Below are 20,128 nucleotides of genomic sequence, written 5' to 3'. Positions count from 1 at the left end.
CCATCAACCTCAGAGGAAGCGTCATGAAGCCCCAGCGAGGTCTCAGGTGTATCCTGGGAACCAATCCGATAGTCCATCTTTCCAGTCCCAGGGAGCTTCCCACAGAGAAAGTGTCAGATACAAATAAGCCTTTCCTTGTAGAAAGTACTGGGGCCTCTATTTAACACTCATATACTTATAATACTGAAATGCTGCTTTTTGCTTCTTATTGCCACGGTTTCCTAAGAGGAGACCAAAAGGTCAAAGGTTGCCCAGAGTCCCTAGTATGAAAGTTCTGTCCTGAGCAGAGCACACAGTCGTAAACCAGGGTCACTCGAAACAGGGACCGTAGGAGTCAAGGACTCGGGGACTATCACTTATTATAATCCTTTAGATAAGACATAACCTCTTTCAACTTGAACGTTCCAACTTTAAGAAGATCTTTCCCAGAGACCCATAAATGTACGAAGTCAGGAGATAAGAATACACGTGAATCATGCTGAGTTGGAAACACTGAATAGTTTCTTTGACTCTTCTTTTCTAAGTGCAAAACAGGGCCACGGATCCCGACAGCAGGCTTCCAGGTGCCCATTCAGAAAATCTCCTTTCTCCTCTGAGACAGAGGAGTGGCTATAATCATCTCCATTAGGAAATCTATCAGCAGTATACGTAGTGAGTCGTGTAGCAAGTAACAATTTCACTGGAGAACTGGTAGGTTTAGAACCTGTCAGAAAGCTCTTAAGAGAAGCTGGAAAAAAAACCCCAAGGATTGTTCACGTGTGACGTGGAATGCTACTCACATTGTAGGGACTCAGTGTAAGTGTGAACCCCTCAACATGTAAAACATGAAGACGTTCTTGACTAATTTCTAAAGGAGAGATGTCAAGCCCATTTTTTAAAAATCAGAGACACAACTAATGACCAGCGTTTAAGCTCAGAGCAAGTATTTGTGATGAATTTATAATTATAAATGTGTTTATATCACACGTCATGATATTCCTCTCAAGATGTTCTTCAAAACAATGAATGCAGTCATATGTAAATGTAAGAAATTCACAAGACCACGCCTAATCTTTAAGGGTGTTAGGTCTCAAACCCAGGACTAGCCTTATTCAGTACCTGTGACTCCCCCAGCGCTTCCCACCCTTCCAGTACTCTAACCCTCTCCTTCCCAGGGCCGGGCTTCCCTCCCCCTCCCCCATCATGATCCCTCCACAGCAGTCTCTTGCCCAGCTGCCCCTCTTGGCTCTCCTCTCCTCTCATGGTTCGGTTAAGTCAGTGGGCCATCCATGTTCAGCCAGGACTCTCCCCTCTGCCTGCTTTCTCCCTTATATCTACAGCAAAAATATTCTCCATACATTAGGAGTCTTCCTCCTTTTGTTTTTTCTTTTTCATTTAAAGAGGAAATAAAACTACAGTTGATTAGGTGGAATAAAATCACAATGTATTAAAGTGCCTGAGCAGAAGGTGGACAAGCTGCAGAGAGTCTGGAATTGCTCATGTTTGTCAGAACTTCCAGCAACAGAATCCACCTTCCTCTCTACTTGACCAAGCAGCAGTGATGGTGACAGCAAACAGGACACCTCTCCATCCCTGCTCGTCCTTCAGAGAGGATGCACAGTGAAGTCACCCACAAAGAGCACAGCTTCCCCAGCCCTGCATTAGCTCCGCCCAGCAGAGGTTCTTGTTTCTGCATTCCCAAAGGCCTCTGTTCTCACCTTTGCCTGAGATTACACTACAGAGGAACTTAAAGGCTCAGGTTCCACTGCAAAGAAGTGTGCATTTCTGTGTAAAGGGCCAGGCATTGTTCAATATGGAACACTGCAAGGTAATTGCTACATAGGTCGGGGTTAAAAATCCATGGAGCCAAAGGCTTATCTCTCGTGCAGGGGACTAGAGGACACCGCAATCACGTTTTTTCCTGGGCCCTTTCTCCTCCTGAGGTTTATGGGTTCTAGAAGGGCAGAAGCGGATGGCTCTTTGCCCCTTCAGTATCACTAAGCACTTCTCATATCACAGTCCAGAGAAAAGCACTTTGTATCCCCGGATTAAACAGACAAGAACCGTGGTATTTAACTCTAAGAAATAACAAACACCCTGGAAAGTTTCCCACAAGCCTGCACTGTACAAAGGGCACTCCTGTCTGTGGCTTCACTGTACTGGAGATACATGATCCTCACTCTCGCTCCTTTCGATAGTTTTCTATCTCCTTCTTCTAAATACAAGTCTTACCATAATCCTTACATCCTCTGGCTGCTGCTTTTCTTCTCCGCATGCTATCTGGCTGTGATGGCTCCTGGCTACAATGCCAGCACTCAGGAGACTGAAGCAGGAGGCCTTCCCTGGGTTTGAGGCCAGTCAGCCTGAGCTATATATCAAGAGCCTGCCTAAAACAAACAGACTGGGCGGTGTTTGCACATGCCTCTAATCCCAGCACTCAGGAGGTGGAGGCAAGCCTATCTCTGTGAGTTTGAGTCTAGCCTGGTCTACAAGTGCTAGTTCCAGGTCAGGCTCCAAAGCTACAGAGAAACCCTGCCTCGAACAAACCAAAAACCAACCAACCAAACAGATAACAATTTTAAGGAAGTAGATGCTAAAGGCAGAATGTCTAGTTAAGGGGTTAATACTATGACCTAAGCCCCCAGGGCTGTCGGAGAAACGGTAAACTGGGCAGAGGTACTTTCAGTCCTAAGAGAAGAGTACACTACAGAAAGAGAAAGAGCCTTCTGTCGCTCCATCCTCTTCTGAGCCTCATGCTAGGGGAGTCCATGGGCCAAGCTGTGAGCACAAGGTGAGTGGGCTGCTGTGAAGAAAGGTGCCACTTTTCACTAAAACCAAAGATTTATTCAGAAGCAACTTACAGTGATATGAGAAAATAACACGCCACCATCAGATTAGAATTAAAAGCCATTCACCATAAAACTTGGGATGAGTAAACAAACCCACTCAATCCTGCCCATTCATTAAGGATAGCACGCATATGTTTTATCATATTTAATATGAAGCAGCCTTTCTCCTCTGACCCATGGTCATTGTTCCTCCTTCTCATTGTTACTTTAAACCCCACGCAGGTGGAACACTGTACAGTGGGTTACACAAACATTCTAACCCTTAGACAGATTGCCTAGCTGTAAATGAAAGTCGTCAAATGTTTACAGTTTTCATAATATGATTACTATTCAAAACCAGTGAAAAATCAAATCTAGGAACAGCAAGTCCCAGACCTATTATGTCTTACTGAGGTAGTTAAGTGCTCAAAAAGATCCATCTACAGCCCTCATATGTAAGGCAAGAGAACGAGGTGTCTACAGATCTCTGAATATGACTCTGTATGCAAATGTACCCTCCCAGCAAGGTAGTAAAACAAAGTGTTACTAACCCCACTGGAACACAAATAGACACGGATTCATTCTATTGTCAAGGTATTGGAACACACTGCCTACAAATTCTATCTGAACACAGACAAAAATTCACATTAAAGGACAGGAAATGTTGCAATACCTTCCTGTAGCCCCGGGAACTCAGACAGCTGTGGAAGGAGGATTGCTTGAGTCCCAGAGCTTGAGACAAGGCTAGGGTGCCATGGTAAGACCCATCTCGAAATAATAAATAAACAAACAAATAGTCTTTTCTTTAAAATTGTTTTTAAAATTAATATAACATCCACAACTGAAGTGGCTACTGTTTTTTTCACTAATATAAAACACTGATTGTAAATCATATTACCTTTAATCTGTATACAAAAACCTGCTGTCAGTTATAATTTGTCACGGTATTAAACGATCATCGACTGTAAAACATAGGCTATTTCAGATATGCATAAAGTGTGAGGGAAAGAGGCATCTTCAGACCAGTGAAACGCAGCAGTATACACACTTGTCAGAAAGTCAACAGGCAGAGCAAGCACATCAAATTGGAATGCATTCATAACCAGTAGCGCCTCTCAGAGCCTTCCTGTCATTCCGTCTCACTTCTCTTTTGAAATGGACCATTGGCTGCTGCAGCAGACATCATGCTGGACAAACTCGGCTGGAAAAGCATCTCGTTTTCATTTGTAGATTCACATCTCAGGGGATGAGACAAATGGGGCCTCAGTAGGTGCCTCAGAGTAGACCCAGAAGGCAGTCAAGTCTCGCAGACAGCTTTCTTCAAACTCACTCCATAATGTCTTATAGGCACAGACAAATGTGTCACTAGCATTCCTTAATCCAGCTGACTGGTAAAGTCAAACAGTGAAAACATCTGTCTACATCCAAATACACTCTTTCATGAAGCTCTTCTCCACAACATCCCTGGTTAGCGTGGATGGCCGGGCGATTTATTTGCTCAGCACATCCATTCTCTTTCTTAGTGGTGTTGAGCTACTTGAACACTACGCAACTTTTCAAACATGTGTGAACTCTTTGTACACTCTGAAAATAAGAGACCATAAAATATCGCCTGATGGCTTCTGCCAAAATAAGAGCCCCGTAGCAAGAGATTGACAGTACAAGACCGTGAGGATTCTGGGAATTACAGAACATTTCAAAATGTCTTGGCATTCCTTACACATTGACCTCGAAAACGGAATCTCCAGAGCCCACTGAAACACTGCTGCTGATCTTCTCTGATTGGCCTATTTAGACTGCCGATTCAAGGAAACCGCAGGCCGTGGGCTGAGGATCTGCTCAGAGGTAGAATGCTTGCCTGGCCCAGGAAGAGTTCAGAATTTGACCCTGCACTGTCCCCATTCCCCAAGGAATAAGGAAGTGAGTAAAGTAAGAACTCTTGTCCCTTGATCCAGAAAAGTAAGTGTAATTAAGGACTTGCTTAGGGAGTAAAAAGTACTTGTATGATTAGGTAAGGCATTCTCTATTTTTGCTTTGCAGTAACACAGATGAGGTCACCACAAAACAGAAAATCGAGACTTCTTTCTGAACACCTTAGTATTTTCCCTACCATGCAAACCTAATTCTTACATCATTGTTATTTCCATCTCGTCTCTTACTAACACGGAGCTATTATGTAATACCATAAATTTTGTTTTATAATTATAGTATATTGGTAAGGAAATTCATGAACTAGCAAAGCATGAATGATCTAAAACCTGTGACATCTTGACACTTGCATTAAACTGCTGTCCTGTTTAAAAAAAAAAAAAAAAAAACAAAACCTCTTGTCCCAGTTTTTGACAGATGCTTGCTGTAGCTTGAATGTGAAATGCCCTTCCCAGGCTTGTTTCAATACTTGGTGACCTGCTAGGGCTGTTGTTTTAGAGGGTTGTGGAACCTTCAGGGACTGAGGATCCTCTGGAGGAAGTGGGACTCCTCTGGAGGAAGTGGGGCTCCTCTGGAGAAAGTGGGGCTCCTCTGGAGGGAGTGGGGCTCCTCTGGAGGGAGTCACCTCTGGAGGAAGCGGAGCTCCTCTGGAGGAAGCAGGTCACCTCTGGAGGAAGTGGGGCTCCTCTGGAGGAATTGGGACTCCTCTGGAGGAATGGGGCTCCTCTCAAGCGAGTGGGTCACCTCTGGAGGAAGCGGGGCTCCTCTGGAGAAAGTGGGTCTCCTCTGGAAGAAGCAAGGCTCCTATGGAGAAAGTGGGTCATCTCTGGAGGAAGCGGGGCTCCTCTGGAGGAAGCGGGACTCCTCCTCTGGAGGAAGTGGGGCTCCTCTGGAGGAAGTCCATCACTAGGGGCAGGGCTTGAGATTTTATACCTGGACACATTTTTGGTCCCTCTTTACTTCCTGTTTTGTCAAAATGTAATACGGTTCCCGGCTCCACACTCCTGATACATGAAGGGAACATTTTACAACCATGCCTGCCCCTCCATGGTAGAGTGTACCCTCAAACTGTGAGCCCCAAAAGCCCTTCTTTGGTTTCTTGTCAAATATTGGTCACAGTCACAAGAAATGAACACAGCATTCCACAGAGGATTACCAAACTGTTTATCCAAATCAATGCACGTGAGAGGTATTGGTGAGGACAGCAACTGTGGGGACCATCAAATGTTCCCAGACAACTACAGCGTGCCTCATTGCATGGTTCAACAGCTTCAAAATTCATTCATTCATTCATTTTCTCCCCTCCATCTTCGCGTTTATCCTTTTCTTTATGGTCAGACTTACAAAGTGTTCTGACCCCCTGAAATGTTTTCTTTTTTTTCACATTACAGCGGTAAAGTTGCTAATTTATACATCACGGGAAATAAAACTCCAGTGAAGATGGCTGATGCAAAACAGACGTACAGAACCACTGGCAGGTCTGGGTAGTGTCCCTGAAGAATTCCGATGACTGTGGGAATCGCCATTTCTCCCAGGGTACCACCAATTACAAAGAATGCTGCAGACTTCCCAGTTAAGCTGGTGTACTGCTCAATCCAGGAAACTCCACTGGGAAATGTGGTTGCCAATGAGGCTCCATACACAGCAGTCGCGATCCAGAGGCAGAGAGGGTTCTTGTCAAAAAGCACCAGAAAGAAAGATGAAGCAAGGCTGCCAATGTTGCTCAACACAATCATGGTTCCAGGCTGTAAGAATGTAGCAAAGAAGATGGCCAGGGCCCTGCAGGCTGCAAAGGCCCCCCAGAAGACGGAGTTCAAGCCGGCTGCTTCACTTTCTTTCATGCCAACATGGGTGGTGGCGAAGGAGAATACATAAGAGCCGTAGGTCACCTCTGCTCCAACATAAAAGAAGAAGAAGATGAAGAGAAGGCAGAGCAGGGCCCTGTGATACTTCGCTCTTCGAACTCTTTGACCAGATGCTGCAGATTTTTTCTGTCTTGAGCGTTTCTTACAAAACAGACCAAACAGAAAGACAGAAACCACTAGCGCATAGGTGCCAATGGAAGCTTACGTCCACAGCAGATTCATGTCCTCGGGTACGGCAAACAGTGAGTCTGGACTGGCTTCAGAGGATCGGTTCAGCATTAGAGGGTCTAAGTCGGACTCTGTGTGGTTCTGAGTGGATGCTGTTGTACCCCAGGCCAACTTAGCCAGCAGGGGAGCCAGGAAGGCACCCAAGGCGAAACTGAAGTGCAAGGCCTGCATGTGTGGGGCTCCTTTGTCTCCCCAAAGAGCCAAGATGAGGACATTTGTACCTGCCAATGAAACATGGACAAAATCATCTGCTACACATAGTAACTTAGTAAAATTACGAAAGACCAGGGATGGACAGATCGTTCAGCAGTCAAGAGTACTTACTGCTTTTGCAGAGAACCAGAAACTGGGTTTCTAGCACCCAAGTCTGGTGGCTCACAAGCCCCTAAAACTCCAGTTCCCAGGGAGCCAACCTCTCACCTCTGTGGACACCTGCATGCATGTGTACTTACCCATACACAGGCACAAATACGTATGCATAGTTAGAAATAATAAAAATAAAAATCTCAAGAACCTTATAAAAACAAAAAAATGTTTCATTTCTTGTGGAATAATCTTTTTGTTCACTGTGACTATGTGATTCTGCCAAAGGCGCCTTCTGATTGGTTTAATAAAGAGCTGACTGGCCAATTGCTAGGCAGGAGAGAATAGGCGGGACTTCTGGGGAGAGAGAGGAGCTCTGGGAAGAAGAGAGGATGGTTTAGCCAGTAAGCTGTGAAGCAACTTGGACATACACTATGGAGGAGAGGCAATGAGCCATGTTTCAGAATATAGATTAATATGAAATGATTAAGTTATAGTTGGGAACAAGTCTAAGCCAAGGCCAAGCATTCATAATTAATAAAAAGTCTCTGTGTCATTATTTGGGAACTGGCAGCCTAAAGAAAGACCAATTACATTCAGCGCCATTAGAAAGTGGATGACTATGCATTGCACAGTGTGAACAAAATAGATGTTCTAAGTTACAAATGTCAACTGTGAGTTGATTATGTGGTTAAAGATCTCTAATGCACCATCAGGAACTACGCATTGTAATGTTTCATAGGCATGACCTAAAGGCTGGTGGTCACCACCTTCTAGAGCCAGACACAACTGCAAAGGTTTTTTTGTTTGTTTGTTTTTGTTTTACAAAATAGAGTTAATACCACATTGGGGGTGTAATGTTTACACACTTACTTATTGCTATGTATGTGATAAATATACACAGTAAATACATTGCAGAGTTTATAATATATTATGTAATATATTTAATAAATGTATTTCAAAGTTTAATAAACACATTACACATATTTAGTTTTATGTACTTGGAGCTGGCAGCCCCCAAAGATTATTTATGTTTGAGCAAAGCAGCCAGTTAGGACCCTGATGCTCCTGTTCCAATAGACAAGAATGTCTTCCAGAAACTGAGCTCCCCCTGTCAGAGCAGCTTCAAGGTGAAAAATCATCTCGTCTGTGACTCTTTTTAAAAATCAGGCAAACCCGTAATTCCACCCAGCAAATTTTCAACTAACTGAAAAGAGGGGATGGATAGAAAGCTGGAATTTGGAGCAAACAAACATCATACACATTGTTTAAGAGGTTTTCAAAAATGCAGCAACCTGACATAAACTGAAAAAGGTTTCTCAACATAGGCTTCTCTGAACTCAAAAGTGGGTGTTTTTTAGTTGGATGTCTGTTTCTATGCTTTTACAGCCCATTGTCAGTTCCAACCTTAGTTTGTTCTAATAAGCCATTAATTCTTCTTATTTTAATATGACCCAATTCTATCTCAGAATGAAAGCCGTCTAACTTACACTGTAATTACCCATTAGGAAGGGACCCTTTCTCATTTGGATACTGAAAACCAATACTCCCTTGCAGGGAAATGTCTTCTAGTTCACTTATCCACTAACTGCTCAAAACTGGCTCCCTGGTTGCCAAGAAGCACAGTTGCTAGAAGGGTGTGCTTAAATGATTGACCCTACAACCACCTCAGGCGGCCACGCCATTTCACAAGCCTTGCTGGTGACAGTGTAATTCTATCCACTTTCCCCAGTCACTAACCTGTATCCAGAGCGCCAAATGAAACACCAAACACAGACATCATGGCAATCAGTAATGTTGCTCTCTTGCAGAAAGGAACAAGATAAAGACCAATTGTGGTAGCCAACATTGCCATCCCTAAAAGAAGGGTGAGAATGTCAGTGATATAGACAGTATTCATGCAGAGTCAAGCCAATGTCCTAAAAACAAAAATGAAAGTAAGGTCGTATGAAAACTGGATAATTTGAGAATTTCTTTATGCAGGTTATATCTTATAAATATTATATTATTTTATGGATTAAATGATTAAAAGTAATTAAAATAATTACTGGGTGTGGTAGTATATGATATATGTATATATATGCACATATATATAACTATGACATGAGTACCATTGAATACTACTAATAATTTATAAACATAACACAATATCTTTCTAACAAAATAAGATAAGGCTGAAAAAATTTAGAGGTTTGACATTTATAAACTGAAAGGAATTTAAGGTAGCAAAAAGGCAAAAGAAAGTGCAGTTGTAGAAGTTTGTAGTAAAACTTTGAAATAAATGCAGTGAAGCGCCTGCTGACAGGAAATGTCCTGACTGGAATCTTTACAGACACAGAGAGAAAGTTGTGCACACTTGTGATCTCAGGGCTGAGGAGGAGGCAGCAGGAGCATCCCTGGGGCTTGCTAACCATCCATTCTAGTCCTGTGGGTAGAATGCAGGTTTAGTGAGGGAGCCTTCCTCAAAACATGTCGTGAAGGGGCTGGGAGAAGGGGCTCAGTTGGTAAAGTTACTTTGTCTGGAGTGTTTGGGTGGAAGTTCCACCCCAAGCCCCCTCCCCTGGGAGTTGCCTCAGTCCAGACTCCACCTCTGAGAAAACCTACCAAAGATGAGCCCTCCCTAGAGATGCTCAAGACCATGCCCACAGGGTATTTAAACTGCCCCCCTCCCTCAGAGAACAAACATGTGGTTTTCAGATCTTCTTTCCCATCTTCTCTCTGGGGGGCTGGAAAGCCATCTGGGAGCATTTGTATCCATTAAACCTGGGCTTTTTCTATTTTGGTTTGATTTGGTCTGATTCGGATTATTGGGTCCGCAGAGAGGCTTATCAGGGTGCAGAAACTTTCCACCTAGGACCTACAAGGCAGAAGAAGAGAATCAGCGCCTGCGGGTTGTCCTCACCTTGCTGAAAGCTGAGGTAAACCAGATGCTTCCAACAAGATTTCTTACTGCCTTGAGCCCTAGCTTCAGAGCAGCATTCTAGACTGCTCCAATACCATGGGTGCTTCCCCGGCCTCAGGTGGGCCAACAAAACATGGACAGCAAACAAGATGTACCCTGCCCCCTCTGGGTCTATGACCAGCATTCCAGCCTTCCTGAGCCTTACAACATCCTATGTTGCCGGGCGGTGGTGGCGCATGCCTTTAATCCCAGCACTCGGGAGGCATAGGTAGGCGGATCTCTGTGAGTTCGAGGCCATGATCTCTGTTAAAAGGGACACAGGACTATCACTGGTGCCCATTAGCGCACCAAAGCTCCTTCAGCATTACAAATACCTGTTAAAATCAGAGAGTGACAGAAAGGGTTACTCACGTTGGGGGCTGGGATTTGATTGAATGGCTTAATTAAAATATCAACCATTACTCCTACATAAACGTGAATCAGTGATTTGATTCATTTGTTCTAGAATCACTGCAGGATGTCATGGCTACAGAAGCTCCATTTTATGCTAGGCATCCATCTTGGTACCCACCAGGCACTTGTCTCTGACTCCAGGCCCCGGAAGACAAGTTCCCAGTTACCCTGACCCAATGGCCCTCACCTGAAAATGTACAGCGGTAACCCTCTACTTGTTATTATACGGCTAACAGCCTTTTTTTCCTTTTGTAACTTGCTTATGCAGACACCCAAAGATTGTTTTTAATTGCCTTAACTGATTCACTTGGCAGAACAGAACGTTTTTTGCTGGCTTGCATAGATATGGAAGGTCTTCATGTGGTTCTCTCCTTTAAAAGTCCTTTTCCATACCCCCCTTAAAGACAATCTCAAATAATAATTCTAATTATAATTAGATTGAGTCTGTGGTCTTTTCCCAGGTCACAAACCCCATAACAAGTGATTGACCTGACACTGACTTCCGACTTTTAAATGCCTATACCTCCCCCCAGTTAGAATAAAATGGCAAAGATATTTGAAATAAATGAGTGTAGCAGATAGCAAGGGAAGTAGAAGTTAGGTGATTGGGGTGGGTGTATAGCTCAATGGTACAGCACGTAATTAGAAGGCACAGGCCTTGAGCTTGATTCTCTCACCCCAAACTGCATGCACACATAGAATTTTTAGGCTTACGTAGGAAATAGGAGGTATTGTTCACTTATTCGTCAACAGCTGTAGAGGGCATGAGGTCTTTGTGCTCACAGATACACACGAGGGAACCAGGAATGTTGATCACACAGGCTTGTCTCTTCAACACGAGGGACATGTACCTGTTTTCCACCCAGAAGGCTGGGAGTGGATATTTTTAGCAGCCTGGTGAGCTGCACTACCTGTAAGACTGGGCCACACCCGAATTCCCCAGACAATTACATTTCTCCCAGGCACAGCCTCCCTAGACCATTATCTTGAGCACTGTTTCTCAGCCAAAAGAATCCATCTTTAGGGAGATGTCACGTGTTCTATGACCAAGACCACACCTGCTACCTTTATGGAAAAGGTCATGTGTGCTTTGTAAAGGAGCTGTGATGTAGTCACACCTTAAGTTTTATTGTGCGTGTGGACTGAGGTCATTGTTACCAGGAAAATTTTTTTTTTTTTTTTTTGACAATTGTACTGTACTTAAACGTCTAAGAAATAAACTACCCAGTGTCAGACTCTGGGAGTTTGAACCAACACCAGCTAAGTCATGTTAAACTGGATTTTCTGCAGCTGGATAGTGATGGCATGCACCTTTAATCCCAGCACTTGGGAGGCAGAGGCAGGCGGATCTCTGTGAGTTCGAGGCCAGCCTGGTCTACAGAGTGAGTGCCAGGACAGGCTCCAAAGCTACAGAGAAACCCTGTCTCGAAAAACCAAAAATAAATAAATAAATAAATAAATAAATAAAAATTTTAAAAAACTGGATTTCCTGCTAACTAAATTGTGTTGAACTAGATTTCCTTCTTGTCTCCCTTGGATCATTACTCTGCCTGCTGTGGCATTTGCAGCAATTAATTAACTATTTTTCTTTCTTCAACAAGTATTAACAAGACCCTGAATATTCTATTAACAAAATCAGTTTATTCAGGAGGGAGTACATGAAGAGGTTCTCCATCATTTCCAGAATGTGGGAAAGCAGCCGGCTTGTCCCCGTTGGCATGGAGAAACTCGGACAAAATGCAGCCTATAGTCAGCTCCCCACCATCTCCTGCCTCCTCATGTTCAATCCACCACAGAGCCCGGCCACGTGTGGGGAGCTCACTCTGGCCCCTGTGGTCCTGGGAACCTCCAAATATGCAGAACTGTGTGGTCAACCAGTGTGTGACCTGAGGGTGGAGTCTCAGGATTGCTGACACACAGACTTGGGGGCTAATGAGTTCCCAGAGGACTCAGTACCGAGTCCTTGCACCGGCTAAGGTAGGCACAGGAACCATGGATGCCCAGTTTCCAGGGAGGATACCCACACTACCCACTTCTGTTGTCAAATAAATCTGAAGTAAGGTTGCAGTTTTCACATATAGAGTCAAGTTGCAAATAAAAGGTGATGTTCACTTACCCAAAAGTAAGAAGTGATTCATACAGTCGAAAAGCACCCCTCCAGCCACAGAGCCGCACAAGTAGCCGAGGGCCCGGCCCACGAATATTTCCGAAAGGCTGCTGATGTTCCGGTTCACATTTTGCGCCAGGTCTGGAAATGTGGGCCCCAATATGGCAACAGTCATTCCCTGAAATTAAAAAAGATGAAAGATTTACTTACAAGCAAGATAATATGTATTTCATTTTTGTCTAAGAAAAAAAGTGAGGAGTGGGTTACAAAGCAAGAACTTATTTTAAGGCCCATTCACAGTAAGAAAGAATTTTCTAGTTATGATACTAATATTACCAGAGCCATAGGCTCTGGTTGATTGTCTTCATTTCAGAAGTAATTTCCCTTCAAAATTATTTAATTATTTTTTAAAATGTTAAAGACGTATATACTTTTATGTTTGTGGATGTTTTATGTGCATGTGCACTGTGGTGTGCAGTGCCTCCGGAGGCCAGAGGAGGGCATCAGATCCCTTGGAACCAGTTATTGGTGGTAGTGAGCGCCCACGTGGGTGATGAGAACCAAACACAGGTCCTCTGGAAGAATAGTCAGTGCTTATAACTGATGAGCCATCTCTCCAGCCCCAGATGATTTAATCCCTGTGCCTTTTTCCTCTCTTAAATAAGTTAATAAGCAGCTGGAGATAAGCCAGTTAGCTGGTGGTGGTGCACACCTTTAATCCCAACACTTAGGAGGCAGAGGTAGACTGACCTGTGATTCAAGGCCAGCGTGATCTACAGAGCGAGGTTCTGGGACAGCCAGGGCTACACAGAGAAACCATGTCTTGAAAAACAAAACAAAACAAGCAAAAACAGAAGCTCAAGATATAACTCAGTGGTGGAATTGCTGTTGACATGTTCAGGCCTACGTTGGGGACTGGGGACATCAGTTAGTGATTAAATCTGCTGGCTGTTCTCCAGAGGACCTGAGTTCAAGTCCCAGCACCCACATGGCAACTCACAACTGTCTCTAACTCCATTTCTGAAGGATCTGATGTCATAGTCTGGCCTCTATGGGCACTGTGCATGCATGTGTTATACAGACATACATGTAGGCAAAACACTGATACATTTTTTAAGTTTTTTTTTTAAAGAAATGTACCTTTATGGACGAGGGAAATTTGCACAAATACTTGAAATGTAGATCTAGGGGAAAAAGGTGGGGATGGGGGAACCAAAGGACTAGGGATAAAATTTTTCCTCCTCCATAGTTTTTTATTGCAGAAACTGAAGATAGTTGGGACTATTAGTGAACATATCTGTACCACATTGACTCTTAGGTTATCCTAAGGGTACATGCTTCTTTTAGGAGCTATGATCAATAGATTTAGCAGTCTACACCTGACAGGCATAAAATTGGCAATGGCACATTTACTATCATTGTTGGAAACTAAGGCCAATACAGGTTAAAATTCTAATACATGAATGTAAGATTACTACAAACAGGAAGCCTTATGCAATTATACAAGGAGATGGGACTTTTGTAAGTGCATTGGTTTGAATGAGAATGGCTCCCAAAGGCTCATATGTTTGACTGCTTGGTTCCCAGTTGGTGGAACTCTTTGGGGAAGGATTGGAGGAAGTGTGTTACTGGGGGTGGGTCTTGAGGTTTCAAAGGCCCACAGGACTCCCAGTTTGCTATCCCTAAAGACTGCCTGTGGTTGCTGTCTCAGTACCAGTTCCCAGCTACTGCTATGGTGCCATGGCGGCCGACCTGCTACCGTGCTTCACCGTGATGGCCTAACCCTCTGGAACTGCAAGCCCCAAATTATTTGTTTTTTCTTTTATAAGTTGCTCTGCTCATGGTGTTTTATCAATAGAAAAGTAATTAAGGTGGTACCCTGAAGTGGACTGTAGCAGTGACAGGCCTGACAATGCTCGGGTTTTTTGTTGTTGTTGTTTTGTTTTTTGGTTTTCTTTTTAGAATGTGGAAGACGTTTGGACTTTGGACTAGGAAAGCATTTGATGTTGTGAGCAAGCCTTGGAAGACAGTAATGCAGAGAGCAATCTGGACTATAGAGGCAGTACTCAAGAGGATGCAGAGGGCACAATATTAGCAATGGATAATGGCCATTTTCATATTTTGCTAAGGATTTTGTCCTTGCTCTAAGAACCTACCTGAGGCTAAATTTAAAGGTTATGGGTTAAATTTGTTGGCGGAGGAGATTGTAAGACAGCTCTACTATTGACTCAGTTGCTTGATTATTAGCCATGTTTTTTTTTTTTTAAAAAAAGATCTATGATTAAAAAGAATAAGAAGGAGAAAAGAAATACTAAACAAAATTTGGAGAGAAAACAAACACCAGGAAACTTAATGTTGGGCCAGAGCTTTTGCTGAAAGAGATAAAAAAAAAAAAAAAAAAAAGAGGCCTGATGTGAAATAGAATAGAGGAAGTGCTGCTCTCGGGACAAGACCCCGCCCAGTTTAACTCCCAATTTATAAAAGAGAAAGCTTACCCAAAATGCAATCAAAGAGGGGGCCAGGTTCCACCAAGGAAGCAGAACTTGGCAGCTTTGGCCACATGATTCTGGCTTTAGAGTCATGAAGGATACAGGAGTAAAGGGGCTGTGGACTTCTCCTTCATCATAAAGTAAAGCTTTAAGTAAAGCTGCTGAAGCTGGGCATATGGTGGGGGATTCCCTTCACGGAGGTCAGAAAGGCCATTGTGAAAGTGTGTGAAAGGAAGGCTGTGAAAGTGAAGCCTGGATTAAATTGGAGAACACAGAGTTTTGGAGATGCCAGAGCTATGGGACATCTTTCAAGGAGAGCTGCAGAGAGGGAGTGGTACCAGCCTGAGAGAGAGAGAGAGAGAGAGAGAGAGAGAGAGAGAGAGAGAGAGAAACATTGTTGTGTTTTGGTCTTGCTTTGGTCCAGTACTTCCTCACTGTGTCCCAGTCCTCCATTTTGGAATGATAATGTACATTCTGTATCATTGTATGTTGGAAGTATGTGATGTGCTTTTTGGTTTTATAGTTAAGAGTTTGTCTTGAGTCTCAGAAGAGACTTTGGACTTTCAAATTGTGTTGAGAGTGCACAGGACCATAGAGACTTTTGAAGTTGGATTAAATGCATTTTATATTATTCTATGGCCACGAGTCTATGGGGGTCAGGGAGTGGAATGTTGTAGGTTGAATGAGAATGGCTCCCATCGACTCATGCTTTACAGTACCTGGTCTCCAGTTAGTAGAACTGTTTGGGAAGGATCGGGAGGTGTGGCCTTTTGGAAGGAGGTCTGCCACTAGGCTTAGAGGTTTTCAAAGCTGAAGCTGTCAATTCTGCGCTCTCTCTCTCTCTCTCTCTCTCTCTCTCTCTCTCTCTCTCTCCCCCTCTCTCCCTCCCTCTCTCTCTCTGCTTTGTGGTTGTTGTCTCAACATGTAAATTCCTAACTACTGCTCCAGCACCATGCTTGCCTGCCTGTTGCTATGCCATGATGGTCAGAGACCAGCCCTCCAAAACTGTGAGCCCCACATAAACTCTAAGTTGTCTTGGTCGTGGCAATAGAAAAGTCACCAAGGCAGGAAAGGTGCAAGGTATGCAGATACATTATCAAAGGAAAAATGGATACTCTTCTGTCTTAAAGCAGGGCAACTGCTCTAAACTAAGAACAATAAGGCCAGAGTAGAACGGGTAAGAATACTGCAGGAAGTATGTAGAAGAAGCACTCAGAAAACAACTCTCTGTGGACAAGCTGGCTGAGAGTAGATGAGAATTGTTTGGAAGTTTTTCTAGAAACTGAGCATCACTACTAAGGCTCACTGTAAAACTAGGATTTGGTCTTCTCGTTTCCTGGTGTGTTGGTTGGTGCTCAATGGAAAGTGTGAAGGATTTGCTTTGGTATTGTTGCATTTGAGATGCTTGGTCCAACTGGCAGAGTCACAGGAAGTGGACAACATGATTTCCTGTTTCATGCTGTATTCATGATGTTTTGAAAACCACTTAAGGAAACTAAGCCTTCAGTACTAAAAGAACTAAGGTTATTCCACATTTACGAGATTTTTGAAATTCAGTTTGAAGCACTTTGGCTAAATAAAAAAGTATTTTTTCATTCACTATAATCTTCAATTCTGTCTTGAACAATGTGTTAAACTTTTGATACTTTTATGACCTTTTAAAAATTACATTGCTTTCCTAGCCAGGCAGTGACGGCACACGCCTTTAATCCGGGCACTCGGGAGGCAGAGGCAGGCAGATCTCTGTGAGCTCAAGGCCAGCCTGGTCTACAAGAGCTAGTTCCAGGACAGGTTCCAAAAACTACAGTGAAATCCTGTCTCAAAAATCAAAAAACAACCTCAAGTAATACTTTATTAACTCCTGGATGATTTGAACACTTTTGGGTGGATCCACTCACTGGCCGCTTTCAGTGTTTATCTGCTAGGTGATGGAAGCTTTCCTGTACAGAGCAGCTAGCGCTATACATAGCTACAGTTATCAAAAATGTGCTTCCCTTATGTAGCATCCTGAAGAGATCTCCAACTATAGCCATACCTGCTTCACTACACAAGTGTCCCAAACATAGCAGCATCAAGCCTTGGTTGACCAGATGGCCTGCCAATGGCAACTGGATTCAATCCCACAGATTTATTAGCCCTTGTGACATATCCCCTGTGAGACTGCACCCCTTGTGATAGCACCCAGGTATCCCCACTCCACTCACACGAAATGTGACAGGACTCAGTAGTTAAGGCCAAAGTATATCCACCAGGGAGCAGAGGTCAGTGAACCTCTATGACCTGGATCCTGAACAACAGTCTTTAGAAACAACACCATAAGTGGCTCCCTCTGACTGTTGGAAGAGCCCACACCAGTGTTTACACACCAAAGCATCATCACCCTCTGTCCTAGACTGACAGCTCTCAAGTCTTATAACAACCCTGTCTAGGAATGTTTCTCCTGAGAAGCAGAGGATATCCTAGGTAGCAACAGCCTAACTCATGGATCAAGACTGATCTGTTTCTGCAAAACCTGATTCTCTTTCCCCATCACCAGCTGTCTTGAGCCCATCCCTTTCCCTACAGGAAGATACTCAGCACCATGGAGGCTATACCAAAGCTAATGCCATGCAACAAAACAGAAATCTCCAGCTGCTGGGTTTAAGGCTAATCAATGCCTTCACATCAGGAAACACTGCCACTAATGGCCAACATTGTTCCATGTTTCTGGGCCATCACGGTGAACCCCAGAGAGGAAAGCTCTCTTTGATACGAAGGACATCACTGCTCTGTGCCTCCTACACTTGCTGGGAATACGGCCCCAACTTTCCAGTTACTAATGTAGTCACCAGCAAATACAGGGCACTATTCTGAGTGACATCTGTGAGAGGCTGACCTTGAGAACACAGGGCCACGCACGGATCATCTATGGGACCACTAAGTCCATAAATTGTCTTTCCACTAACTGATCTTATTCACCACGACTTCAGGCTAATGGATCACAAAATACGCTTTCCACTGGGCCATGTTCAAGAGCTACATGAACTTAGGGTGAATGAATTTAACTGAGCTCTGCTAAAATGCCCTTTATGGCCATGTTTCCCAGTCTCTAGAGACCAAGATTGGTCTATGGGGAATTTCTCCATTCAATCCAGCTTTCCTGTTCATTCAGAACTTGCTATTTGATCTGGCTCTCTCTTGCCTTCTGAGCACCTTTTCATAAGGTTTTTAGACCTCCCACAATCATACCAAAGCAGCCAATATCTAAAATTAGTTCCAATCATGTGCTAAACAACTGAGCTCCCACTGAAGAAAAGTTCTGCTAGGATTCCTGGCCTGGATTCTCCTGGGCAGCAGGTGGTGCTGTTGCATTATTTGAAGCTAAGATTTCAGTTTGGGGAAAAGTGTGTTGCAGTAGATCAGATCTGCTCTTGAAAAGGGTGGGAAGCACCCAGAAAGGCGGTGAGAACATTCATGTCCATCAACTAGTGGAACAAAATTTGCTTGTAGATCTTCTTGCCTGTGTTGTGGGCTCGTGTGTGTTGCTGAGTAACAGAATGTGGTAGCTGACTCTGCCTGGATTTCACTGCTCTACCGGAGCAGTGAAGCTGACCAGTGGCACACACCTGCAGCCCTAGCACTCAGAAGGCAGAGGTGGGTGGATCTTTATGAGTTTGAAGCAAGCCTGGTCTACATAGCAAGTTCCATATCAACCAGGGCTGTATAGTGAGACCCTGTAGGGAAAAAAAAGCAATAAAAAGGATGGCTGAGGAGCTGGGTGTGGTTCAGGTGCGAGAGCATGCGTGTTGAATGGACAAGACCCTGGGTTCAGCTTACAGCACTAATGATGATGGTGATGGTGATGATGGTGATGGTGATGATAGCACTAAACAGATCAATAAAAGAGCTGATAGTGCTGTTGCTGAATGAATGCTTGGGGAAACTTCTCAGAGGAAGGAAAGGCATAATGTTTGTGGGAGCAGCTAAGTTGGTTTGCTGATGTCCAGAATGGTGGTGGTGGGGGGGGGGCCAAGCCTGGATGTCCCAGACTTTTTGGTCACGATAGTTAAGCGTGTCTCTAGGTTCCCATGATGTGTTGCCAGGCGGCTCACTGCAAGAAGAAAGTCAGTGACTTTCACAGCCTGCTGTGGTCCTAGGTCACCATGACAACCCAAACAAGAATTCTGACCAATAGCAGGGAATAAAAGGCTTTGAACTCTATTTGACTATGTTCAGTTGGGTTCACAGAGACAGCCATAAGAAATTTCGTGGTATTATTTTCCTGATAGCATCGTGTAATCTCCCCGTGTGTCAAATCCACTCAAGAGATACAAACAGGGACAGGCATGGTGGTGTACACCTATAATTCTAGTGCCCAGGAAGCTGAGGCGGAGAATGCAGAATTTGAAACCAGCCTGGGCTATATAGCAAGACTATGCCCCGCCCCCACCCCATGGGGCCGTAAGTGTTCCTCCTCAGCCACCCTTTGTGGTTTCAGCAGTAAACAAGAACAAAGAAAGCAGAACCGTGCAATGAATGGAGATTCGGTTTAGATCAATCAATTATGGTGGAGACAGAAAAGCTTTTCGGGGTTTAAGGTTTCAGTCAGTTTTGACAGACTATCAAAGACAGAAAAAGTAGCTCTCTCTTGGGGGACCCAACCCCACAGCGCCCCCAGATCACAATGACCAAGTAACAGGGAATTTCCCACAGTTCACCCAGGGATTGGCTGAACCACTTCCAACGCGGCGTTTTGCTCTAAGAAAACATTTAAAGTACTGCAGAGCTGATTTCAATAGAATCGTGGGCAGAGTGAGACTCGTTCCGGTTTCACTACTAAAACATCTGTGTGGCCAAGAAAAGCCGCTTTCCTCTTGGACCTTCTTCCTATTTGCAAAACCAAGTGGAAGGCCACCCATTCAGAATGGAAGCGCTAGAAACGCCAGTTTATTGTGTAGTAAGTTACAGTTAGAGCGCAGTGGCTGCAGACCCACGCAACGCCAGGAAAGTTCGCTGCAGTTAGAAAACAGCACAATCAGTTTCGAACTGGACAGAAACCCTCAGTG

The 20,128-nt window shown here is 44.0% G+C and overlaps 1 protein-coding gene across 1 annotated transcript; it reads right to left on the bottom strand.

The window, feature by feature from the left end:
• Positions 1–2,849: 2,849 nt before the first annotated feature.
• LOC126499099 (sodium-dependent glucose transporter 1C-like) lies at positions 2,850–12,795 on the bottom strand. Its single transcript, XM_050138149.1, is given in 3 exon segments — positions 2,850–7,050; positions 8,873–8,989; positions 12,604–12,795. Coding segments are annotated over 3 exon segments (1,257 nt in total). The 5' UTR covers positions 12,770–12,795; the 3' UTR covers positions 2,850–6,076.
• Positions 12,796–20,128: the final 7,333 nt, after the last annotated feature.

Source organism: Alexandromys fortis, unplaced genomic scaffold (assembly GCF_014885135.2).
Source record: "Alexandromys fortis isolate MF-2015 unplaced genomic scaffold, M_Fortis_MF-2015_v1.1 scaffold_14, whole genome shotgun sequence".
NCBI classification, from domain to species: Eukaryota; Metazoa; Chordata; class Mammalia; order Rodentia; family Cricetidae; genus Alexandromys; species Alexandromys fortis.
Note: the sequence above shows the minus strand (reverse complement) of the source record. Positions and strands in the feature narration are given on the sequence as shown.